Here is a 26,437-nt window from a genome sequence, read left to right as displayed (position 1 = left end):
AGTCTGCTAACAAAGTGGAGGAGGGAGAATGCTTTCAAGTGCTTTATAATTGCTAAGATTTTTTTAAATCCTGTTTACATTTAACTTTGCACATTAAGTTCATAACCGTGGTGTGTAACCAGGTGCAGTAGCAATATGCAAAATCTTATTAAGAGGAGCAAATGAAGAAGATGGAAGGATCTGGGATGGGAGAGGAGGGGCATTGAGATGGAATTAGCACCTGCTGATTCTCATCCCTTCTAACAATATATTGCTTGACAAGAAATTTGAAGGGGACCAACTTCTGTCAGTTAACAGTGCACTTGAGAGAAATAATTGGAATGGAAAATGCAATGGCTGCCAGCAATCTCCAGAATCTCCTGGCTCCTTGGCTTTCCATCCCGTGAGCACTGCCTTGCTGCAGCTTGGCATCATTCAAGGTCCCTCCTGCTGTTCTCCTCCCCTTGTTTTGCTAACTGCAGTGGGGTTTTTTTTACAAACCTTAAATACAAAAGGGTCTTGAACAGTTCTAGCTGGATTGAACTATTGTGTCAGCCCTGCCAGGAATGCTCAAAATAAAAGATTTAGGTTTTAACCAGGTTGCTATTAGAATGGAAACAAGGATCAACTGATTTCTGGTCTCCCTTTAGGGAGTCTCTCACACTGGTGCTCAATATTATCAACCCCTTCATATTATTGGATGTAGAAATGAAAGTTAAGTGTAATCATCCTTAAACAGAGACACAAGTCCTGGACCCAGTGAGAAGTGACTTGTTAAAATAGCTCAGAAAGAAAAATAATCGCAAAATCAGAAATTTAATCTTCACCCTGGAATTATTAAAATTCTTATTGCTGCCAGAGGAATAGAAGGGCCTGTACAGAGAAAAACAATGGAGATGTGGGCATACTTCAGGGTTTCTATTTCTGTGACTTTTCTGTGGTTAATAGGTATCTGCTCCCGTGGGCTGGGCTGCATCCTGCACCCTCCCTTGAAGAGTGGGTGATGAGAGCCCTCCCTGCACCCCAGCACCTTTGAAAAGGGAGGCCAGGTGCCAAATCAAGGGCTGAATCTGGGCTAAAATCTCCTGTCAGGCATGCAGTGAAACCCCAGCCTCAGGCAGCTGGAGGCAGCAGCTGTTGGGCAGGTGAGTTACCCCCAGTCAGCTGAAGGATCCCACAATCCTGAGCATCCCTGGGGCAGCCTGGATGCATCATCCTGCTCCCAGCAAAACCCTGCAGCCCCTCAGACTGGGAAAAGACACTGGGAAATCAGCTGGACCCCATTCCCCTGCAAACCCAGCCCTGCAAGCCCAGACCTGAGGCAGCCCAGGCTCCCCATGAGCACCTGCAAAATCAAAATTCAGTTCAGCACAAGCCCAGCCAGCCTGAGCCTGCTCAGCAGTGGGATCTTTTCCTTAACATAAGAAAACATCTTCTGCAGGAAACAGGGGAATGAGAGCTTTTTTCCTGAGATATGTCACCTCCCTCTGCCATCTTTAGCTCAGTGGAACTGCCAGGGGGACTCTGACCTTTGTGGGAAATGTAAAAATCATTGAGGCTTTCATATTGTTTAATATTGCTCATTGATTAGTTTCCATCTCCCTGAAGGCAAGAGATTTGACTTAGAGCCAGAGCTCAGCAGTACCCAGTGCTGTGGGTGGTACTGAGCTTTCAGGAGAGAGAGAAAGCTGACAAAATAAAACACAGAGAATGACTTTCAAAAATAAGGACAAGAAAATTAATAACTTTCAGAGTGGATGTCTCTTTTCCTGACCTGGACTAAAATCTCACTACCGTTTGCATAAAGCTTTAACTCCCAGAGACAGTCAAACATTGACAGCTTATTTCAGCTCCAAACCATGGAACTCATTTGTTGCAGCTACAGAAACATTATGTGGGCCTGGTTTTAAATTTTTTATGCCAGAAATTGGCTCTATTTGCTTTGCCCACCCCAGAGCAGGCTGGTGGGTGCACCAGCCCTGTGTCCTTGATGATGATCTGGGATGCTGGTGGCACAGATCTCCCACCCCAGCCCCTCCTGGCAGCAGGACTTTCAAATCCAACTCAAGGAGGGGGAAGAGCTGCCTGTTCAGGTGGCCCAGGCAGAGCAGCTGCCAGGGAAAAGCCCAGGAGAAACAGGGCACGGAGCTCGGGGTGGGGCAGTTTGCACTGACTGGGGGGCAGTGCAGCCCCCACGAGGATTTCCTGCTCCTGCAGAGCCAGAGCATCCAACCTCACATAAATCCATGCCCGTGCCAGACAGGCTGAATGAGGCAGAGCTGCTGAGTAAGGAAGGAACCCGCTGAAAAGCCTGTTTAATTGCCTTGAAACTTGTTTTGAGGAACCACAGGCACTAATCTCCCTTCTAATAAAACAGCCAAGAATAGCCATGTCTGGGCAGCTCTTGCCTCTTGATTAATCTCATCTCAGCTCTGGCTTCTTTCTCCCAAAGCTTCTTCCACAAAGCCCTGACTCGCCTCATCCCACTGAGTCATCCAGAGCACAGATCCCTCTGCTCCCAGGCTGCCTCTTCAGGCTCATTAGATTTTTAAAGCCTGGGCTGGTTTTCTTCCTCCCTCGGTGTCCAGCCCAGGAAAGGTTGGGATCTGCTGTGTGAGTCCAGGTTTCACACAGCCTGCCAGGAGTCCCAGTAAGATCCTGCAGCAGGGACTGGTGCTGTGCACATCCCATGCCCTGCTGGCCCTGCCACAGCTTTGGCACCAGCAGAGGAGCAGTCAGTGGGGGGAACACACTGCTCTCTCCTGCCCAGTCATTCCCTCCCTGGTCCCAAGCTTTTGGGATCTCTGGCATTTTCAAATGCTCGTTACAATTCTCCCCTGTTTGCTTTAAGGGTCTGTGCTATCCTGTATCAGCTTAGGTGAGGTCACTGTAATAAGAGCAGTAGATAATGAAGAAATAATGAGCATTAAGAACTACCTTCAAATTAATCACAGCTTTATTTATCCATTTCCAGGTACAACAGGGCACCTCCAGGCTCTCTTATCTTTTTGGGTGCAGCTGGAACTGTGAAAGCTTTAAACTTGCAAATCCAAAGCTTTAACAGGGTAAATAGTTTTGCTTCAAACACTCCAGGATGGCAATTAAAAAAAATGAAGAAGACAAATCATGTTCTATATTTGGATTTGTTGGGTGTGCAGGAGAGGAAGATTTGGGGGAGCTTATAGGTTTGTACAGGAGCTGAAAAGCTTCTGCCTGCTTAGCAGCCTTCACTGCACTGTGTGCAGGAAGGAGAGAGCTGCTCCTGTTCCTGCCAGTGGGAGCCCCAGCTGAATGGTTCTCCTGGACAATGGGCATGGATTTCCCCCAGTTCTACTCAATGCCTTTAAAAATTGCCTTTTAAGCATCCCTTTTGCCATCTGAGGATAAAACTTGCCTTCCTCCTACTGCAGTTAGTTGTGGGAGCTTTATAAATTGTCCAGGAAGGAGAATAATTTTCCCCCATCACTCCTGGACCCTTCAAAATTCTTTAAAAAATATATTTAATCACCTTCCTAGAAAAACAATAGTGATGTCATTGTGTCTGAGTTACAATGGGCTGATGTAAGCCCTCTGACTGAGCTGGGACCAGGAACCAAGAATGGGATTTTCACAGCATTTGGGATATGTCACACCTGACTCCTGAAGGTTTAACTTTTGACCAAGATCTTGCAGGCTCTCCAAGCTTGTAAAAAGGATTTGTTCTACACAGTCCATCCTTTAGCTACTTGCAGCAAATCTGGGCATTGCACATGAGAAAAAGAAAAGCCACAATTCACTGTGAAGAAAAGCAGCAATTCACTGACCCATGAATAAAATTTAATGAGGAGATGCCTCCATTCAGTCCTGACCACTTTTTCCATGTCCACCACACTCCCCAAAGTACCTGGTGGCTGAGTGTGAGCAGTGAGTAAATCTGTGCAGAGGACAGAACTCAGGTGAACCTACATTTAATGTGAGGGGTTAAACCCTCTGGTTTGCAATATCTTCTGGAATTCAGAGCAGGTAAATGTACCAGTGAAGTCAGATCCATTTCCCATCTCTTTTTTTTTGGGGGGGGGGAAGAAAAGACAAGGCACCCATGTGCTTTCTGCAGCCTCAAAAAGCCAGGAGCCAGGGAGAAGCTCCAATCTGGTCATATTTATCCTCTTTCCAGCCTTGGCTTTCACAGCACTCCCCAGTTTGAGCTCATTTTTCAGTGTTTGGGGCTGGCTGGCAGGTTTTCAGTTTCCATCAGAGGAGTAAAGGACGATGATAACCCCCAAGTGCCCAGGAGTGCTCAGAAGAGCCAGGGGAAGCCTGGAGGAGGCAGTGAGAGACAATGAGCAGGGACAGCTGTGCCACAATCCAGCCCTACCTGCTGCTTTTCAGTAATCACCCAACTGGGCTGCTTTTTCCCCCCCTCTCCTTTCTTGCTATTGAGATTTATGGGCAGGAAGGTGCCCAGCTGTGTCTGAGCACAATAAACCTCTCGTGGCTGCTACAAACCGACGAGAAGCTCTCCCCGCTTGTTAGCTGTAAGGAAGATGGAAGGAAGTGGGAGGAATCCAGAGGGTGAGGTTTTCTAATGCCTCACTCTTCACTGCCGAAGCCAGAGCTATTTATGGTGCAATTATTACCACAGACAGACTCCTTTATCATCCAGCCAATATTCTGGGTGGAAATCCTATTGCAGCCCAGGCACTCCATACATCATCAGGGCTCAGGAGATGGCCAGGTGAAGAGGTTTGCTTGCAGCAAACATATCTGCCAGACACTGCTGGGCCCTGGCATCCCTGCTCAACCTCTATTTATGGCCAGGCTTTGTCCTCCTGCCCTCCCAGCAGAGCCCAGAGCAATGGGAGCAGGTGGGAACAGTGTAGGGTTGTTCAGCACAGCGATGCCAATGGGAATTCTCATGGGAATCTGCTCCTGTTGGGGCATGGTGGAGGGGTTTTAACAGGACTGGACTGAGCATGGCTCAGGGCAGCAGTGGAGTGTGAGAACCCAGAACATCCCTCTGGCAGTGCAGGATGGCCAGGGCCCCTGCCAGGGGGCTCAGAAGCCCTGGCACAGAGCCCAAAACACCTGTGGGATTGATTATGATCCATGGAGCAAATTACCAACCTTAGATGAAGATCAGCAAGCCTCAACAGTTTAGGTAGAATATTAGTGAAGTTATTACAGGGTGGAAAAGTAGATTTTAGGGTTTTGGTATGGAGGTTCAGGAGGCAAGATGGAGGAATCTGGGTGTGTCCAGCCTTTCTCCTTCTTCTTCTTGGCCTCCATCTTCTGCTGTGATGGTGGCACTTCTGGATTGGTTTAGAGTAGAAGCTCACTGTCTAACATAGGTGATAGGTGTTGGAAAGTAATTGTAAACATTTGTACAGGTAGTTTTTAGTATAATGACACAACACCACCCCAGGGCAGGCAGAGTGCCTGGAACTGTCCTGCTGGACGGACCTCGGCAGGGCAGGAGAAAGAATTTTACAGTTAAGATACAATAAGAACCTTGAGACTGAGAAATGAAGAGCTCTGACTCCTTCTTCAAGCGCCAGGCTGGGAAAAGAGACTTTCTGACTCTTCTTGGGGTCACTCTGACCAGCTAAAGATCCTGACTGTGGAGGGAGAGGGATGGAAGTGACAGGGGGTGAGTTTTGAATCCTCTGTGGTTCCATGGATGAGTCACAAGGGAGGAGAGTGAAGCTCCTCACCCCCTGGCCGAGGCTCTGCAGAGCAGCTCCCCGGGTGTCTGTGCCCCCACAGCTCTGGGACACCCTCCTCACCTCCTGCCTGGCCCCATTGCCCGAGGCAGTGCTGCAAGAACCATCCCCCAGGAGTCACCCTGGGTGGGCAGCACGGCTCCACCGACTGAAGTTCAGATTCTCTTTTTCCCCTCCCCAGAACTCCTTTTACCCCGGAGAGGAAACTGCGCCATTCTCCTTGGTCTGAGCTGGAATCCCTCATGAAGTTTGGCTGCCTTTCTCCATGGGGCTGGAGGGTCTTGGAGCAAGCTCACACTCAGCCTGCTCCCGTGGCTGCTCTGGGACCAGACCAGATAAGATTGGGTCATGGATGAGACCAGTGAAGCAGGGTTTCCTCTTTAACACTCATCCTGAAAAAAACTGTGCTGTAAATTCTCTGCTGGCTGAGCATCCCCTTCCCCTCCCCATTAGGAAGATGCAATTTTTTATCCATTTAATTTCTCATTTCCACAGACCTTGCCAGGACCTGGGTATATCTGGAAGCCTCTTCCCCTGTGTCAGACGTGGGTGGTACTGGGCAGCTGCTGGTGGGAACGAGCAGGAACACACGCAAGGCTGCTGAGTCACAGAGCCTGATTTTCCTGGAGAATTGGACTAAACTCCCACCCACGTCACTGTTCCACTGCCAGGGCAGAGCTGGGATGAGCCCTGGTCTCTGCTCCACCATCTCCCCTTCATCTTTCATAGCACAAGAGCTGGTGATCTGTTTATTACAGAATGAGCCTCAATTCTTTCAAAGAGTGAAATTCTTGAGGCACAGGAGCTAAAATAACCATCACTCACACTGCCTGTTTACCCTTTAATTGTCACTGACTTCTGTCTTTTCACGTTCATGGTGCTTGAAAAGGGAAGAATAGATCTGGGCAATGTAATTTAATACACCAAACATACCAGCTTAATTGCAATCCCCATAAGCCAGACACACAAAACTCTAAACAAATTCGATTAATTTATTTCAATTTGCACAAGTCTTCCTCTCAGACTGTAATTAATGGAGGGAAACAATTAAGGTAAACACAGCCCAGCTGAGAGAGCTGTCCTTGCTAAAAGTCACATTTTATCTTAATAACACCATATTTATATAAGTTCCACACTTTTAACAAGTTTCCCCATTTCCTTGATATTTAATCAGTCCTGTAAATATTTTGCCTGGGCTCAAAGGGGTATGTGAAATCAGGAATCAGCAAGGAGAGCCCAAATCACCAGTGGGATGTGGCTGTGGGCAGAGACTCAGGGTTAATCCCTCCTCCAGGTGCTCCCAGGGGCTGAGAGGTGGCCCTGAATCAGGGGGTGTGGGAGGGCTGGGAGGCAGCCCCTTGTTACTGTCAGAGCTTCTCAGTTGCAGGTTGGTAGCACTGCTGGTGTGAGGGAGCTAAGTGGGTCTGGAAAAGCCTTTGGAAAAAGGCTGTCACTGTAAATCAGTTTATTAATGGAGAGAATTACCAGCCGTCATGCTAAGGCAGCTCCACCTGATGCATCATCCCAGATCAGGGCTTGGCTCTGCACGGTTCCCACGTGCAGCACAGCCAGGAAACGCCAGTGCAGCACCTCCAAAGTGCCACTGCACAGGAGACAAAGGCATTTGTCCAGCTGCCATTGATCTCTGCCCTGGGGCACCTTCAGCGGGATCACCGTGCTCTGCTTTGTACAGGACAGAGGTGAATTTCACCCCCTCGTGCAGCCTGGCCAGAGGAAGGGACAGCACCATCGTGAGATCCCAAACATTGTCATGGTGTGATTTCTGGGGCTGTGCAGGGCCAGGAGTTTGACTCGCTGTCCTAGGGGGTCCCTTCTAACTAAGGATATTCAATGTTTCTCCAGGTGAAAAGGCAGGTCCCACTTCAACTTCTTCAGCAGTGACTTTGAGTCACTTTTTTTTCATCACTTGTCATTTTCCAGCTTTGAATACATCCTGTGGGTGAGTTTCTTGAAAGAGACGGCACATCTGTCTTCAGTGCTTTCCTCTGCTTTTTTTCTTCCTTCTGAAAAAGCAGGAACAATACAACCCCTCTTTCATTGCACCAACTGGTATTGCTAAAGGGTGGAAAAAAATTAGGTGCTGTTTTTTTCCTTTTTCTTCCCACCTTCATTAACTTTAACATGTACTTCCATTGCTAGAGAAGAGAATCTTAGCTTGAACAATCTTGTGTTGATTTTCCGTTCTCTCAAGTACCGGCTGGTCTAATTAGTTTGGAAATGCACCATTTGTTAAAGAAAGATGAGGCACAGTCTGACACCTGCTGTATTAATTATTTACCTCTTTATCTAATTGCCTGCCTACACTGTTAGGTGAGGGAAGTTGTCACCCATGTCTAGATTTGAAGGTGTGGAACAGGAAGGGAGCTCCCATTTTGGGGTGATGGAAGTGGGGACCTCAGCTAAACCCTGGCACCCAGTGCCACATCCAGTCTCTTTTTGAACACACCCAGGGATGGTGACTCCACCACCAGACCATTCCAGAACTTTATCACTCTTTCCATAAAAAACTTTTTCCTAATATCCAACCTGTATTTCCCTTGTGCAGCTTGAGGCTGTGTGCTCTGGTTCTGTCAGTGCTGCCTGGAGAAAGAGCCCGACCCCAGCTGAGCACAGGCACCTTTCAGGAGCTGTGAGAGTGATGAGGGCACCCCTGAGTCTCCTTTTCTCCAGGCTGAGCACCCCCAGCTCCCTCAGGGGTTCCTCACAGGGTTTGTGTTCCCAGCCCCTCTCCAGCCTCGTTGCCTCCTCTGGATGGGCTCCAGCATCCCAAGGTCCTTCCCAAGCTGAGGGCCCAGACCTGGGCACAGCACTCAGGGTGTGCCCTCAGCAGTGCCCAGCACAGGGGCAGAATGAGCTCCCTGCTCCTGCTGGCCACACCATTCCTGACCCAGGCCAGGAGCCCTTGTCCTTCCTGGCCACCAGGGCACTCTGCTGGCTCATGGCCAGTGGGCTGTCACCAGTGCCCCCAGGTCCCTTTCTGCCTGGGCACTGATGATGGGGAGCAGGACACCCCAAAGGCCTCAGTGCCAAGAGAACAAACTGGCAGGAGTGGGGAGAGGAGCCTGCAGCACAGACCTTGTGTGCCTGGGGAGCTGGAGACGGACTCACAGTGACCTGCCCCTGATGGAGGGCTCAGGCCAGCCCAGCGGGGCCAGGGCTGGGAGAGAAAAGCCAAGGCTGTGGCAGGAGGCGATGCTGCACATCCCCTGCGCTGTGCCTCGCTCCTGGCCCGCACTCAGCCTCCTCCTGACATCTAGTGGGAGCAGGGACACACGGCACAGGGTCCCTGTCAGCTCCAGCTCCCGGGCACACAGCGGCCACAGGCCTGGGCTGCCAGAGCCACCGAAGGGGCTGGCACCAGCCACAGCCACAGCTGGGCTTCAGCAGGGCACAGCTGCTTCTCTGGAGCGTTGCTGGGGGGAATTCAAGGTGTAATTCCCCAGGGAGGCAGTTATTAATGGCACAGCAGGGACGCTGCTCTGAGGGGTGGGACCTGTTTAGGATTATCTGCCATCTCAGCCCACCTGAGCCCTCTCCCTCTCTGCTGCAGCTGTTCCCAGGGAAGGAGCACAGCACAGCTGGGCAGTTCCCTTCTTGTCCTTGCTCTGGATGGCACCTTGGGAAGCAGAGGGAAGAGGCAAGATGGGAGCAGGAGACAGGTGAGAGCTGTCCCAGCAGGACCTCACCTCCCATCCAGGACCACCCTCTCATTTTAGACCCCATGCACATCTCCCTGGATCACCTCTCATCCCTAATGCCAGCTGCCAGGAGCTAACCTGCTCCCAGCTCCCAGCCCTCTGCCCATGGCTGCAGAGGCAGGACAGGGACAGATGCTGGCCACAGCATTTGGGGACACTGCCTCCAGGCTCATCCCACACTGGCCAGCAGCTGCACTGGGCTCATCTCCCATCCCATCCTTCCCCAGAGCCCTCAGCTGCAATGACAGGCAGGGGCTCATTCCTCCTGTCTTGTTTCACACACATTCTGTGAGCAAAAACATTTTCCTTCCCCTTGTTGCCACCTGCCCTTGCTGGACCATGGTAACTGGGCCTACCTTGCTGTCTGAAGGCCAAGGTGTGACCTCTCCATGTGTCCCCAAATCTCGCTGGGGATCCCCAAGCACTTTTATTAATGAGCAGCCAAAAGTTAAACACCAGCAACAAAACAACAATAACAACAACGAAGGTCTTTATTTCAACGACCTGAAAGAAAATGTAACTCCAAGAGCAAAGACAGTAATAAAAACCACAAAGGTGCTCCAAGCAAACTGGAGCAATTTGCACAGATCCCTTCCCAAAGCAGAGGTGGCTCTGGGCCCTGGCTCCTCCCCAGTGTGACAGGGCATCTCCTGCATCCCCCCCATGCCAACCCCTTGCTGGAGGGACCCACAGGGACCTCCCAGCCCTGGGGAAACAGCAGCTCACAGGGCAGGTGAGTGGCTTGGGGTGGGGATGTCACAGGGTGAGCCCACATTGACCCTGGGGGAAAGAAAGGCACTTCCTGAACTTCAGTGTCATCCTGCCACCTGCCCTGGGAGTGCAAAGCATCCCTTCATCCCCTGCCCCAGCCCCTGCCAAGCTGACATCCCAGGGAAATGGCTCCTTGGCAGTCATGGTGCTCCTGGGCCAGCACTGTGGCTCAAAGGTGAGGAGCCAATCCAGCTCTGAGCTGTCCTCAGGTGCCCTGTGCTCACAGAGGCTCTGGGGAGCCAGCCCTGTTCCTGACTGTCACTCCAGGGAGGCACTTGGATGGACAGGAGGACAGGGACTGCCCACTCCTGGAGACAGGACAGGGGAAGGTGGTGGCCCTGAGCAGGGACCTCTCTGGAGCCCATGTCCCACCCAGGCTCAGCCCAGAAACACCTGCAGTAAGGATCAGTGCCCTGATTTTCTCTCCCACACACATCCAACAGCTCTCTGAGGGGGTGTGGTGCCTTTGAGAAATGCAGGGATAAAATTCCAGAAGCAGTGTTAATCCAACAACTAGGTGGATGTCACTCCTACAACTGTCCCCAAAGCCACTGAAATGATGGATGAAAGACAAAAATCCCAAATCTTTAGGATTTCCATGGAGGCCTGGTCGGGCCAGAGAGTCTTTGCCCTGTGTCTAGAGACAAGCAGCAGCCAAGCACTCACTCTCCTGCCATGTGGCTCCTGCCCTGGGTCACTGATCCTGCCCCTTCCCTCCAACCCAGAGATTTGGATCCCTTTGACCTCTCTGTGCTCTTTTGGGGGATCCTGAACTATTCTGGGTCCCAAGTGCAAGGGTCCAGCCTCGGCTGAGATCCTGATTTTCTCCTGAGGAAGCAGAAAGTTCACAACAAACACAGAACAGGGGGAAATTGCATTAGTCAAGGAACAGAAAGTCTCACAACAAAACTTCCAGACTTAACTCCCTTGTGCTATCAGCTCCTCCCAGCCCCCAGGTCCAGCCCTGTAACCTGAACCCAGCCAGGGTGGGGAACAGTAGCCTTTGGGTAGGGGAAAAGCACCAAAGCTGACAGAATTCCCCTTCCCACGGCATTTCACAGCACTGGAGCTGGCAGGGAGGGGAGTGGCTGGCAGTGTCCTGGGAAGGGTCTGGCCAGCAAACAGCACAGCACCGAGGAGAGCAGTGGGAAGGGGGGGTCTGGACCTGAGAGTATCCAAAGAGAACCATCTCCTCACCATGTGGCCATGGAGGTGGTTGGGAGCAAGACCATGAGTTTGAGATTGTTTAATTTAACCTTTCTTCTTGTTCAAACACAAAGCTGTAAGCAGCGGCGGAGCCGTCAGTGTCCTCCAAAGGAAACCTTTGGAACTTCTCTGCTTCCCCAGTGCCACCTCTCCCCAGCCTCTAAATTTCCTGTGTGAATCAGGATCATCTACCAGATGATCCTAAGTTGTCCTTTAAAGTGGAAGATCCCAAACTGAGGCAATCCCAGCACTCAGTCCTCCCCCTAAGGGGAATCCTCCTCAGTGCAGAAGCCACTCAGCAATTGATTTTGGCTTTGGAGACCAACCCAGCATCCCCTTGGGTGGCACAGCAAGCAGCAGTGGCACCAAGCAGCTCCAGAGGTGGCACGGACGGCACAGTGTCGCTGCCAGCTGGGCAGAGCACCCAGCTCATCGCTGAGGTCACTTTTTGGGGGATGGAAGAGGGGGCTCAAGCCACGCTCAAACCACACAGAGAGAAAGCCGAGGGCGGAGGTGAGTCCAGGGAGGGCAGGGCGGCTCAGAGGCGGCGGCGGGGGCTGCGCTCGGGCAGGAGGTGGCGGGGCGGGGGCTGCTGCAGCAGCGCCGTCAGGATGCGCTGCAGCTGCGACAGCCGGGCCCGCAGCGACGTGCAGGAGAACAGGCTCAGCTGGTAGGACGGGTCCAGGGGCAGGATGGAGATCAGCCACCAGCACCACGTCGGGCCGTCTGCTGAAGCCTGGGGAGGAGAGAGGGAGAGACCCCCGCGTCAGAGCTGCGAGGGGGATGCAGCATCGCTGCATCCATCGCTGGTGGCAAAGAGTTGCTCTGGTCAGGATAGCCATGCCAGCTTCAGCCAGGTATTCATCTGAACAGCCCTTTTGTTGTCCAAGCTCAAAACTGCTGGACAAACAAATTCAATTTCCAGACAAGCATTCCCCAGGGAGCCTCCTGGCTCATCTGCATCTCATCTGTAACTGGGAGAAAGTCTATCCTAAAGAGACAATGAAATATCTTGTGCATTTCCTTGTTGCAGCCAGTGCTTTTTGCAAACACAGGCCAAATCTGCATGGCCAGTGTTTTTGGGACATTGGCTCTCACTTGAAGAGGTGAGGCTCATGCCAGGCAGGCAGAGCTGTTGGGCACTGCTTTCATAAAGTGGCTTTTCTACAACCTGAGCCAAACTAAGAGGGAAAAGCTCAATGTAGCTGAAGGAGGGTGAGTTGTTTTGTAATTCCTGAGCACATCATTAATGTGACTCCTGGCCAGGACAGCCTTAGCCGGGACAAGCCAGCAAGAGTATATTTGTAACGATCCAGAGAGGAAACGCTTTCTTAAAGGAGTGAAAATTAAATTTTGGGATTTTTTTTCTCCTACAGAATCTGAATTTGTCAGAACAGTATAATAAGCAAATTGGATCCTGTCCTCTTAGCTCTTTACCACTGGCCAGCTATGGCTGTCTCAAAGGACCACAGTGAGAAAGGAGACTGCAGACTCAACAAGCTGCAGAGTTCGCCTCTGCCAATTTGTTTGGTTTCTTTTTCCCAAGAAGTTTTCAAACACACAGAGTTCAGTTTCTCAGGTCTCATTTAAGAAAATACTCTGGGAAAGATTTTAGAACTCAGTGCTCAGTTTCCAAGAACAGTTTAAAACCATAAAGAAACATCAAGCAGTTTTACAAAACAAGCCCCCACCAACTGTCTGGATAAGAGATGCTGTAACAGGGGTGAAAAACTGGATTTTTTTTGTTCATCCTGGGGGGAAGCCAGGTAGGGAAGCAGGATGGTTAGTGCAGGAACAGCACTGCTTCAGAGGCTCTCTTGGTGCTCTGTTTGGTGCATCCCTTCCCTCTGGGCATTACCTGGATGTCCTCCTCCTTCTCTGGCAGTGGTCCATGCTGCATCAGGATGTGCCTGGAGGTGAGGTCCCCGTGCTCACAGAACCGCTGGGCCAGGCGATAGGTGCTCTCGTGCAGGCACTGCAGCTCCTGCAGCTCCTCCCCGGACACCTGGACAGAGCCAAGAGGGACACGGGTGTCCGTGGGGAGGATCTGTCCTGCTGCAGCCCAGGGTTTTGCCCAGCCCTGCCCTCACCTTCCTGTCCTCCAGGAACTCGATGTCAGCGGTGTGGTAGCCGTCCCTGTGGCCGCGGCTCAGCACGCGGAACCGCTGCCGGCCGATGGTGTCCACCAAGGACCTCCCGTCGGCCAGCAGCTCCACCTGACGGATCTCCAGCATGCAGCCATAGTCAGCAAAGCTGCAGGGACACAGGGACAGAAAACAGGGGCTGAGCTGGGGTAATAGGAGCAAGGGAGCTGCTTCTCCTAAAGACATCGTCTCCAAAAGGATCAGGAACAAGATGGCAGGGCAGGGGCAAATTCAGAGATTCAATCAAGTCTCCTCCCAGTGCTCACTAAGAGGAGCTGGAGGTCACAGCCAGAGAACCATGGAGCTCAGAGACATCCTGAGTCAGAAGCTGTTCCAAGAATTGTATTGAATTGTATTTGACAGCTACCACTGGCTCTGTCCAGCTCCAGTGCTGGCCTCATTCCTTGATCCCATTTCACTCTGCACTGTGGGGAACACACCCCCTCCCTGCCGATTTTATCTGTGAGATGGCACTGATAGGGGAAAGCTTTCAGAACTACTCAGTATTTTAGACATTTGGGGCTGGAGCAGAGAGAGGCAAACCAGCTGGGGCAGGGGGCAGCTTGCCCAGAGCTCACCTTTTCCCATTCTCATATATGCACATGCCAAACCTCCTGGTGCCGCTCTCCTGGCACCGCCGGATCATCAGGCGGTACCGAGGCTCGAAGACGTGCAGAGGGCAGGGGATGCCAGGGAAGGACATCGTGCACACAAAGATGGGGATGTTCTTGGTCAGGCTGAGGGACAGAAGGAGAAACCACAGAAGTGAGAACTCCCCAAGCAAAGCCCGTCCCTGCATCAGCTGCTCCCCCAAACCAGGTGTGTCCTTATGCACAAGAGGTGATGCTCCAGCACAGAGTAACACTAAAGCTTCCACCTGGTTCGCCAAGAGAGCAAGGACAGATTCTGCCCACAAAACAGCTCCTTGCAAAGATGGTCCCTCACCCCCAGGTGCCTCATGGGGCATGTCCACACCCACAGAGCACTGCTGCAATGTGGTCCTGGAGGTGGTACAGTCATCACTTGAACAGACACACACACAGGAGCAGTCCCTGCTTACTTGGAGAGCTCTGCCATCTCTGCCCGGTGCAGCTCCCGGCGCTCAGCCAGCTGTGTGGGGAAGGTGGCCAGCATGATGTCCTGCAGCAGCACTGTGGGGCTGTACCTCCCAGCCTTCAGGTACTGAAAGGAATTAGACCCAAAAATAGGTTGGAGAAGAGCAGGGAGGAAGCCCTGAGGCCCTGCTGAACTCTGAATCACGCTCAGTTTTATTGGAACTGAAGGTAATTTTAGACCAGAGAAAGTCAAGGATAAAACCTCATGGGGGATGTTGAGCCATTGAGCAGGATGGGATGTCAGCTCCACCGAGAGCTCCAGACACAGCTCAGAGCCAGGGCCCGTCCAGCACAGCGTCCTGTCTCTGACAGTGATGCAGTCCTTGTATGACAACCTAATTTCCCTGATGGTCTCATCCAAATCCCTTTTCATTAAAGATTAAATCAAATCTCCAGGCTAGCAGGTTTTCCATCCATTTCCATTTTTTAAAGTCATTAGCATTTTTTTCTGTCTCTCTCTCTCTCTCCCCTCTCCTGTTTACAATCTCACTAAATCACTGTGGCATCTTGTGGAAATGAATCTCTTGGTCTTAATTATCAACTGTCTGGTCATTCCCATGTGAGTGGAGCTGACACCGCCGTGCCTGGGAGCTGCTAATGGAAGAGCACTGCACCTTCCCAGCCAGCCCTGGGCAGGCAGCCAGCAGCTGGAGCTGGCTCCCAGCTCTCCCCTGGGCTCCATCCCGTGGCACTCGTGCCCTCACCTCTCTCAGGCTCTGTTTGCAGAGGGGGCAGTTGGGCCTGTGGTCCAGGCAGCGTTCCAGGCACTCCTTGCAGAAGGTGTGACCACAGGGCGTCGTCACTGGCTCGAAGAACATCCTGCAAAAGGTGATCAGAGTCAATGGATTGCAGGGAGCAACGAAGGGAAAGGAGCACAGATAAGTCTGGCAGAGAGAGACCTTAATTAGCACTTTAATTAGAAAGTCTGGGCTCAGACTGCTGGGCTTGCACAATGATGTAGGATGAGAACTGTTCCAGGCCTGAGCTCTGCTCCCCCTCTCTGCAGGGTCTCCATGGAGCCCCAGCAAATCCCACCAGTACACACATGACACCCCTTGGTCCTGCCAGGTCTGTGCTTCCCCAGACACCCACAGTGGTGTGTAATCCAAAGGGCAGTGACAGGAAAGTTCCTCCTTCTCCCCTGCTCCAGGAGCAGAGCCAGCAGCAAGTGCTCAAGTTGCTCACAGGTAGCTCCATGGTCAGAAATTAAATTAAAGTCTCAGGAAAGCCCTGACTCCTCCTAAACACTGTTTTCTTCTTTCAGAAGAGACCCAAATTCACATAATTCAGGCCAGATGCAGTCTCGGTCTCTCTCCCCCATGCACAGACCTGGAAAAAGCTGCCAGAAGGACCTTGACCAACTTGCACATCTGGCAGTGCAACACCCACCCAGCTCTCTGCCAGCAGCCCTTGCACAACTGCTCTGCCCTGGGACACACCAGGAATAGCAGCCTGGTTTCAGCATGCCCTGTGGCAGTGCAACACCAGCTCTGAGCCAACAGACAAACACAGGCTCTATCCCATTCCCTGTTCCACCTGTACCAGGCAAAGAGCTCCGAAATGCTCCCCTCTAGGTCTGCAATATCCCCATCATGGAGGGAATTTCCCTGGGCAACACCTTCCTGTCCCAGCCTGTAGGTACAAAGGGCAACCACTGCTTTTGGTCTTTGACCCCACTGAACATCCCCAGCTCCACATCTCTGTCCCAAGGGATACAGCCCCAGTGATGCTGCACCCTGAGACAGGGTGATCTGAACTCCTGCAGCCTGGCAGGGTGTCCCATAGCCCTGCCTTCCCCTCTTATCTGTATCAGCAGTTCTCAGGACTGAGCTTGCTATTAAGATGTGAAGAAAGATGCACATCAGTAAAGGAAACCCAGCAGGTGCCAATTCTTCATCCTAAAAGCTCTCCTGGAGGGGAACTCACCGTATGCAGAGGGAGCACTCCAAGTCAGATATGCTCAGTGACTCCCCAAGGCATAGCTGGGTACACTTTGCTGCTGCTGTCTCCTCCTTGTTATCTAGTGGTAAAAGAGAAGAAAATCCCCCATTTCAATATAGGAAATTAATATTTGCTTTCTGACCTCGTTCTGAGGCATAACTGCCCCACAAAGTGCTTTGAAAGTGTCAAAGAAGAACAAGACCACTAGGAAATTCAACATAAACCCCTCTATTAACCCATCTGTGTTCAAACATAGCTGGTGTGTCAGTAGGTCTCATGGTACTTGGTAGGGGTAGGTGGTTTCTCCTCCTTTTGCAGGCAGGGAAACTGAGGCATTGGGCAGCAAAGGGGCCCAAAAAGCTCCAGCATGGAAGTCTCTGGAGACCTGCCATGAGCCATCACTGCTATATGTCCACCTGGCTGGACACTGATGGCAAGTCAATGCTGATGGAGGTGCTGCTTGCCCAGCTCAAGGCATGTCCTGTACCCCACAGGGGAATTTAATCTAAACCAAAACCCATCCAAACACATGGGAACCACAGAAAGCCTCCCCTGACTCCACACAGGGAACAAGTGATGCCTGGCTTTAGCAAGAACTTGCCACCAAGCTGGAGCAAAGGTCAGGTGTAAGCTCACACAGGAAGATCAGGTGGATCCTCCCCAGGTGCATGAGGAGCAGTGAATGTCCCTGCCAGAGTTGCCCCATCACGTGCCCCTGGCATATTTGTTGAGCTGGACACAGTGCAAACAGCACATTTTCGGTGCCAAAATGGATTTCAAACAAGTATTTTGCATGACACAACATTGTGGTACCTGTGATGACACTCACCCAACAGGCACTGACTCCCTGCCGCCGTCTCCGGTTCTGGCTGGGGAAGGGTGGATCTGTCCTGGCTGTGCTCACACCCAGCACCCCCTCGGCCATCTGCCAGCTCTCCCTCCTGATCCTAGGCACAGCAAGTTGGAATTGAGCCCAAACCCTCTTCTCCCTCTGTCCCACCAAGCACTGGGAGGTGTTCTGGTGTGTCACTGTGTCACTGTACATTAACAGCTTCCATCTGCAGGACAGCAGGAGAGTGGCCTTCAGACATTGCTGCCCACCTCATGGTTAAAACATGGTTCACTCTGTCCAGTGCACCAACTGCTATTTGGGTGTACCTGAGCCCATCTTCTGAATTCCCTCCTCTCTCCAAGCCTGCTAAATTTGTTTATAGAAGGCAAAGGGGAAAATAAAAACTTCCTTAACAGCTGCAAAAGGTCTGAACTATTCTCAAGTGTCTTTTAGATTAAAAAAATTGAAACTCACTTTTAGTTTTCCTCTTTTTTTGCCCTGTACGTAGTAAGATGAATAGAGAGATAAAGTCTCCTCTGTTTCCTGAGTCCCCACAGCATCAGCCCTGATGACACCTGCTCTCCCACCCTCCACCAGCTGCAGACCCCAGCACACAGGCAGGTAAGCATGGCTACATGTCCTGCACAACCTCCCCTTATCACACCTCCTTTCCCATCACTGGGCAACTGGGATGTCCCAGAGGGACACGAAGTCTCCTTGCAGACTCAGATATTGCAGGCTCTTACCTGAGTTTGTGTGGAAGATGGGAGCACTGGGCTCCCTCCATCGACCTGGGAACCAGCTGAGCTCAGGTGAGCATCACCCAGGTGTGCAGCTGTGCATGGCTGAGGAGCATCGGCTTCCGTGATGATCTGCAAGGACAAAGCAAGGGCTGGGGGATGCTAGGAGGAAAAAGCAAGGAGGTGGGAGGGCTGCCAGGCTCCCTTTTTACCCCAGAGCGCCCTTCTGGTGTCTGTGCTGGCTGAGCCCTCTGTGGAGTCCTTCAGAGAACAAGGACATCTCCCTGTATGATGTGAGAGCAGAGGGACACAGCAGAGCCCACCCACCTTCTCCATCTCTCTCCGAGCCAGCTGGAAATGGGGACTCAGTGTCAGGCAGTGTTCCCATGCCTGCAGGGCTTCAGCTCTCTGCCCCATCTCCAGGAGCACCTTCCCTTTCCTGAAGAAGGCCTGCAGAGCAGAAAGAACATGTGGTGACTATGAGACAGTGACCAGCAGTGCGTGTCCCCTTCAGCTCCCATGCCAGCCCCAAGGGAATGTCCCTTTGCCTCCTCCCTGCTCCCATCCCATCCCAAAGCACCTGGACATGTCACTGCTCCCCTGATTAGATCTGCCTAAAAATCCCAGGACTCTCCAAAGTGCAGCAGCTGCAAAAGCCAAGCCTAGGGAGAGTTGGAGTGAAGGATGGACATGGTGCCAGAGCTCTCCTGGGAGAGCAACACAGCACCTGCCACCTTGGTTAGCAACCCAGTGGCTCTGCAAAGGGCATTTCTGAGCAGGATGAGCCCAATGGAGAATGGAGCAGAGGGGGAAGCTGCTCCTGTGCAGTCCATGTGGCCTCCACTCACCTCGTGGTGTCCAGGCTCAGCCCTGCACACAGCATCCAGGTCCTCCAGTGCCTGTGGGAACTGCCCCAGGGCCAGCAGGGCCTCTGCCCGGCACAGCCGCAGGCAGCTGCACTCCAGGGCTGCAAGAGAACGTGTGACATGAGCCCTGGACCAGCCTGGGGACAGGCCACCACCACAGGGGGACAGTCCCTGTGCCACTGCCTCACATCTGTGCTCTTCATCAGGAGACACTGGCTTTGTAAGCCTCTGCAAGGAAGTTATTCCCCCTAAATACCCAGTTTTAAATTGTTTGAGGCTCTTCCCTTTTTTTTTTCCCCCATCTTCCCTAAAACACCCTCAGCCAAGAGGCCCCACCACTGCCTGAGGGCTCAGCCACGCTGGGATCTGGGCTTTCATCCATCTTTTTGGGATGTAGCAAAAAAAGCTCCACCATACACGTACAGGGCTGTGGCCACAGCAGGCTCTGTGATGTGACTCACCCAGCAGAGTCTCAATAACATGTTACCAAACAGGACTGCAGGGCTGGATACCTGAATTCCCAGACCCACCTGGCTGTCATTGCCCTCCTGGGGCAGATGAGAAGCCAAAGGGGTGTAAGGATCTGCCTGCACCACACCACCTGGGGTTTCCAAGCATGAGAAAAGGCTGAGATTTCCCAAAAAAAAGAGGGAAAGAACTGAGAATCCAGTTCCTTGTCAGCAAAATGTCACTGATGGGACATCAGGGTGCTGGGGGGGGCACAGCTCCCACAGACATTGCTAGGCATGACACCAAGCATTAAATGTTCCTGCCTTTTCCTAAAAAACTGGCAGTGAGATCCTCTTCTTTCCTGCCTCAGAAAACCACATAAAGACCTTCCTTCCTATCAGCACTTCCTTCCTTCCTTCCTATCAGCACAGCCAGTGGCAGAATTGGGCTGGGAGATGTTGGGGAGAGCACCCCAAGAGCCCACACTCATGGAGTACCCAGGTGTGGTAATGTTTGTGGGTTCTGAAATGCAGAGATGCCCAGACCCACCCCGTTATATCACAGCTCATGGAGGTGACCTACATCCAGAGCAGGGCTGGTGCTCCAGCTCAGGTAACAGATCTGTGCATCCAGCCCTGCATCCCCCAGCTCTGAGCATCAGCCCAAAGCTGCTGGGGGCTGGGGCTGGGGACTCGCTGCTTCCTGCTGCATCTGGGGAGGCCTCCAGTGTCATGGATGTCCATGTCCATGCCCTCCAATGTCACTGGAGGCTCCCAGCTCCCTGTGGGATGATGGCAGGTCCAGCACTTGTGGTGACCCTGCAGGATGCTGGCACTGAGGCCAGCCTTATATCATAGATTAGGCACCATTTGCAGGCACGGCTGCTGCATTGCCGATGTGGTGTGGGTAACATCACCTTGCTGAAGGGCCAGGAGCTCTCCCAGGGGCAATCTGGGTCCCTGGGCCTGGCTGGCAGCTGATCAGCAATCACCAGGAATCATCCCTGTGGGTGATGTCTCTCCTGCACTTCCAAAGCCAGCAGCATTTCCTCCTGGCCCGGTTCAACCACGGTGCTGATGCAGCTCTGCCAGCAAACTGCAGGTCAGGACTGGCAGCTCCATGAGAGCTGGGTGCAGGAAGCATCTGCCCTTCCCTGCCTGCCTCTGCTGTCACCCTGCCCAGGCACCCACCACTTCTTATCACAGAGAAGCAAACTCTGCCATGGCTATTGCCTCCTTGCCCCCGTGCCCAGCACAGAGGGACTTTGCTCCCTGCCTGTTGTCACCCTAAGCCAGAGAGCAGCAGAGCCAGGCACAGCCCCTCCTGCAGCAAAAGCTGCACTGGCCATGCTGGGCTGTGCAGCACAGCATGATGGTCCCTGGGAACTTGTTTTCCTTTATAATACTAGCCAAGACCTTAGGGACTGAGTGAGGAAACATGGGAACTTGCTGCTCAGTACCCCATCCCACAAGCACCCATCCAGAGATGAAATATCCCAGCCCCTAACAAGGTAGGGATGAACAAATAGGTACAAAGTCTAGAGGCTTATTTTCCATGTGGGCAAACCCATTCAAACATTTGCACAGCCCAGCAAATAAAGCAAATAAAGCAAATAAAGCAACTGATTTGGCCAAAAAAAAAAAAAAACAAAAACACCCCAGATGTGTAAAACAGGGCAATGAATTCTGCATTTCTCTGCTGCTGCAGCTATTTTTGATCTATGATATCATTACAGAGCAGGGCCATCAGCCAACTGGCAGCCTCAGAGACTCACCAGCCTCCACGCTCCAGGCATGTCAGAGGGCCTCCTGTGCTACACATTACACTGCATTTTTCTGATGTTCACTCAGAAAGAATGAAGATAAAAAGTTGACAGTTTATTTCCACCCAAGCAAAGCTAGCAGCTCGACAGGCTGGGCTGAGCAGGGCACTGCAAACTGACCCATCACACCACACTGAGCCACAAATAAAACATCCCCATGGGTCAAACATTTATCAGTGGTTCTGTTCCAAAGTGAAAGGCAGCTTGTAAAAAAACAAAAGTGTGCAGCTGAAAGCTGGCTGCAGGAGCTGGAAAACACATCCTGAAAGCACCACCCACTGAGCCTGGCAGCCCCAGCAAGCAAAGGTTCACTGGAGCCTGTGACTGCAATTTCCTTGTTGCCCTCAGCCAGACTTTCCTGTCTTTCGGGGAACAGAACGTGCAGGGAAGAGTGAGGACAGAGTTTGCAATGCTTCCTCTTTACGCTAGCAAAGGATTTTTAAAGAAAAGTCTAATTGTACATGTCAACCAGGCAAAAGGCTGGCAAATGAGTACCGGAGGAGTGTGCATGAGCCTTTACTGTGAAGGAGGGTGTGCAGGGAGAGACGGATGCCTCTGGAGGTTGCATAAAAGGACCTGTTTTCTGCTGCCAACACCAGGATCGACCGGTCCGCTCAGCCCTTCGCTTCCAGGCTTAGCCTGAACCTCTGGCACTTGTCTCGCAGCAGGCGATGAATAAGAGCGGGAGGAGAGCTCAGCGCTGTCATAGAAACGCCGCGGAGAAAGGAAATTCTGCCTCCGTCGCCCCAACCCCCTGCTCCAGACGCATTGTATAACCCCTTTTATTTACTTTCCAAGAAATCCACTTACAGCCACACATTAAAGCAGATCAAACCCCACCTCCCCCCCCGCCCCCGGGCCCGATCCTGGCCCTGCAGGGCAATGTCTGGCCAGGGCCGGCTGCAGAAGGGGCCGGGCCGGGCTGACCTGCACGATGGGGCTGGCACAGGAGCTCTGCCAAGGCTGTGTCCTCGCCAGGCTCTGGGGGAGAGGACGTGTCCATCCCTGACTGGACGAGTCCCAGCCGCTTTACATAATGGTCATCCCCTGGGCAGAGCTGTCTCTCTGACCCTGAAATCCTGCACGATGTGAGTGAGTATCGCTGCTCGTCCCTCCCCAGGAGCACGTGGCCGATGGGACACCGGCCCGGGCAGGGGACGAGCAGCGCGGTTTGTCGGGCAGCCCACCGCCCCCAGCACCTCGGGACATCCACGGGCATGGAAGAAACGCCCAGCAATCCCCCCTTCCCATCCCCATCCCCACCAGCCCTGCCTTACAACACTTCCAGCTTCCCGCTCTGGACCGTGCAGGCTTGGAGCGCACGGAGCCGCAGGGACACGGTGACCTACATTGTCACCCACACTGGTACTCGCCTGCTGCAACAGCCCAGCCCGTGCATCCCCGTCTGTCGGGCTGCTGGGCTGGCCCCTGGCACCCCTCAGCCCACCGTCCGCACTCCCAGCCGCCGAGCCCAGTGGTCCTTACCCAGCTCGACCCCTCTCTGCGCCATCCTCAGCGCCTCCCGCGCGTCCCCGCGGGCGAGGCGGTGGCGGACGCGCTCCGCCAGCCCGGCCAGGCGCCGCTCCCGCGGCACGCATCGCTCCAGGATCCCGCACAGCACCACGCTGCACCTCGCCGCCCCGATGCCCGGCAGCTCCAGCCGCTCCTGGCACAGCGGGCAGCGGGACGGCCCGGCCCCGCCGAGGCACGGCTTGCAGAAGGAGTGCCCGCAGGACGCGGTCACCGGCTCCCAGAGGAGCAGGCGGCAGCAGGGGCAGCTCAGCAGGTCCAGCCCGAGGGGCTGCGCGGAGGGGCTCTCCCCGGCCGGAGGGGAGCTCGGGCCGCTCATGGCGGCGCTCGGGGGAGCTGTCCTCCCTAAAGCCGGCGGTGCCCGCACGGCCCGGCCGCCGCCGCGCCCCCGCGCATCGCCCCGCTCCGCCCCGCGCCGCTCCCGCCCCGGCTGAGGCTGCGGCTGCCGGCCCGGCCCGGCCCGGCCCGCCGGAGGGACCCGGGGCAGGCGCCGGTGGCGGGGCTGCCCGGGCCACCATTGGCCGCCGCCGGCCGCGCCGCCCCGCCCCGGCCGCGTTTCGTAACGGAGCCCGCGGAACCGGGGGCGAGGGGCGCGGGGAGGGGAGCCGGGCCCGGCGGGGTCGGTGTGCCGGTGGGTGCCGACCCCCCGAGCCGCGGGGCTGGGGGCTCCGCTGCCCGTTCCCGGCAGGCGGGGATGCTGGGGAGCCCCGGAGCGGGCGGGTGCGGTACGAGCCGGACACCGGCTCTGGAGCCGAGAGCCGGGCGAGGAGAGCTCTGTCCCAGATGGGCACGGGGCGCGCCGAAGCAGGACCAAGGTGCAGAGTACCGGGGGTGTTTCGGGATGCCACAGACTGGGGCCAGGGCACTTTGGAGCCGCTCACGGTGCGGGCTGTCTGGGGTATCCGCGGGGCTGTGGAGCAGGGCTGGGGCACAAGTCCTGGGGACACAGGGTGCTCTGTGATGGGGATAGGAGAGTGGGATGCTCAGGAGTCCTGGCACAGGATACCTGGGCTCCCTCAGCTGTCTGAGGCTCTCCAGAGTGGGAGTGGGATGCTGGCTGTTGTGGTGCTTCAGAGCAGGGCAGGCTGGTGAGGCTGGTTTGCACCCGATGCCTCTTTGCATCACCTTCCATGGAAATTCATCACGTTTGGGGGCATAGGGGCACTCCTCCAACGTACACGGGAAACCACATCTCTCTCAGATGCTCTACTTACCCATAACCGAATGATTTCAGACCCTCTATGTGGACAATCCCCTTCCCACTCACAGACCCCCAGGATGGACCCGGTATCAGAAGGGAGATGCATCCCCTGAGCACACAGTCATACAGCAAAAAGCCAGCAGCTCTTGCACAGCAGGTGCCGAGAAAAACAGCTGAAATCTGGAGCTTAGTAGATCAAGATGAAGCACATTCCCCAAGGGCTCATTTGTGTGTCCCCAAAAACAACCCAGCCCCATGCACACACTGGCAGGGCTGCTCAGGGAGAGAGATCACGAGTGGGACATCAGTGCTGGTAAAACCCGTGCCCCACTGAGGGAGTGGCTGGGGGAGGTTTGGGCTGTGGAGCAGGTTTTGTTTCCAAATCTATTGCAATAACATTAAACGGCTCATAAGTGGTTTTAAAAGCTCAACAGCTAAGCATTTTATGTGGGCTTGATAGGCTTCATTGCTTTCTCCGTTATCTTTTTAAGTGATCCCTCCAGACTGGAGAAATCTCAGGTGACATTTGGTAACACTGCCCTGAAAAGCTGAGCGTGGCATTAGGGACAGTGGGAGCATTGGAGTCTGACTGGCACTCTGCCCAGCTGGGGAACGTTTTCCATGTCCCCATCTGCAGGGTCAGTCTTTAGCTCCCCCTTCCCCCCCCTGCCTCAGAGGACCTTGCACATCCCTTCCCCCAGCAGTTCTCCCATGGGCATTCCTCAGGTGGACAAAGATCATTCACACCAGACACTCTCCTTTCATGGTTTAGTTCTCACCATGGCTTGTTTTCCCACCAAAACCTGGCTACTGACTAAAAGAACAAAGATTGCCACCAGGGAGGCTTCACCAGCTTTGTCTCCAGTTTACCCCTCAGGAAGGGCACGTTCCTGGCTCATGAGCCATGAAATGAGGGTGACTTTAGCTACCACAGCCAACATTGCAGCAAAGTGCACAGCAGCCTGTTTGTGTGGCTCAGCCTGGGAGCAGCAGCCCTTTGCCAGGTGAGCAGCACAGCATCTTTCATCACCCCGGCCAGTTCCTGTGGGAGACACAGGGCTGTTCTCCTGGGACCTGCCTCAGTCTTTCCCTCACCTCCTGATTCACTCCACAACCATGTGTGGGCTCTCCAAGCAGAGCGGGCGTGATGCTGCTTTGCATAATGCAGTTTAAAATCAATCAACCACAACACACGAGGCCATGGCAAACCAGGCTTCATTAGCACCAGTGTGCAAGAACATTTTGTTTTCTTCAGTCTGTCCTGAGCTGGTTCAGAACTCTGAATGCTTTCTCTTGTCACTGCCCTGTTTGTGCTGACTCAGTACATAACTGAAAAAGAAAAAAAAAAAGGCTTTAAATGCTTAATGCTAACCATTCTGCTGGCCAGATGAGAACTTCACGTGTTGCATAACCCAGGACAGATCACACTGTGTGTAGGAACTATTTGCAAAGCACAACAGGATTTTTAATATTTTTTTTTCAGTTCAGAGGTGGGAAATATCCCAGGGTCAGTGCAGGGTGAGGAGTTCCAGGTGTTGCTGCAGTTCTTCCTCTGGCTCCCAGCCACACGTCCACTTGTGCTTCAGCTCCAGCACAGCCTCATTAATGTGGTCCAGACTGCTGACAGCCCAGCATGGGGATCAGGGATTGCACACCAGCTGTGTTTGCTCATTTTTAGTGCATAAATATTTGTTGCAAGCATTGACACTTGTTTTTGACACATTAGGGTTTAAGGAGTGGCTCTGAGGTGGCAGCACCTTCCCAGTGTTGCCTTTTTTTGTTCAGAGCTTTGTTTGCCTGTGTGCTCCTGAGGGTGTCTTCAAAAGCACCACAGGCCCATGTAAACAGGAACATGCACCCTGAATGTCATGACCCCTTTTCCACACTGCTATCCCTGCTCTACCCACCAGCTTCCTCCAGCACCATCAGACCTGAAAGTCTTGTTGCACAGGGGTGAAACAAGTTCTGCCATTTCTAAACCCACACAAGGAGGAAAGCGTCAGAATCCAGCCAAGGAGGGGGAGTGTTGCTACCAACAAGGGCCACACTGGGCTCACAGTGGCATGTCCAAGAGCCAGGCAGCCTGTGGGTGATCAGGCAAAGAGCCTCAGCACCTGTGCAGGCATCCTTGCAGTGCTGCACCTGGATCCTGGCTGTCTGCAAGCCTCCAGAGTTGGCCAAAGGAATTATTTTTACACCTCAGTACGTGCCTGTAACATGCAGGGAATTATTTGCATCATCCCCCCTTCCCCCCACCCCAGCCCAAAGCTGTCAACAAACACATCAGCTTCCTGGAATTTTTTCTTTCTTTACATCATAGTATTTCTAGATCCAGGATGTTATTCAACCACCAGGTTTCCCCATTTGTTACATGTGGTACAAAGCCTTTCCTGGGAAGTGGAGCAAAAGGAAGTGGGAGCAG

The 26,437-nt window shown here is 53.3% G+C and overlaps 1 protein-coding gene across 1 annotated transcript; it reads right to left on the bottom strand.

Moving 5' to 3' along the window:
- Window positions 1-9,870: 9,870 nt before the first annotated feature.
- LOC136563036 (LON peptidase N-terminal domain and RING finger protein 1-like) lies at window positions 9,871-23,163 on the bottom strand. Its single transcript, XM_066560183.1, has 12 exons — window positions 22,770-23,163; window positions 18,995-19,113; window positions 18,474-18,596; window positions 18,153-18,278; window positions 17,404-17,521; window positions 16,560-16,653; window positions 15,338-15,452; window positions 14,579-14,700; window positions 14,097-14,255; window positions 13,465-13,627; window positions 13,233-13,379; window positions 9,871-12,110 (listed from the first exon to the last, which is right to left on the bottom strand). Exons 1-12 carry the CDS (start codon window positions 23,131-23,133, stop codon window positions 11,913-11,915), a joined length of 1,848 nt encoding a protein of 615 aa, XP_066416280.1. The 5' UTR covers window positions 23,134-23,163; the 3' UTR covers window positions 9,871-11,912.
- Window positions 23,164-26,437: the final 3,274 nt, after the last annotated feature.

This window comes from Molothrus aeneus, chromosome 15 (assembly GCF_037042795.1).
Source record: "Molothrus aeneus isolate 106 chromosome 15, BPBGC_Maene_1.0, whole genome shotgun sequence".
NCBI lineage: Eukaryota > Metazoa > Chordata > Aves > Passeriformes > Icteridae > Molothrus > Molothrus aeneus.
The sequence above is the reverse complement of the archived record's forward strand: the minus strand, read 5'-3'. Positions and strand labels throughout refer to the sequence as shown.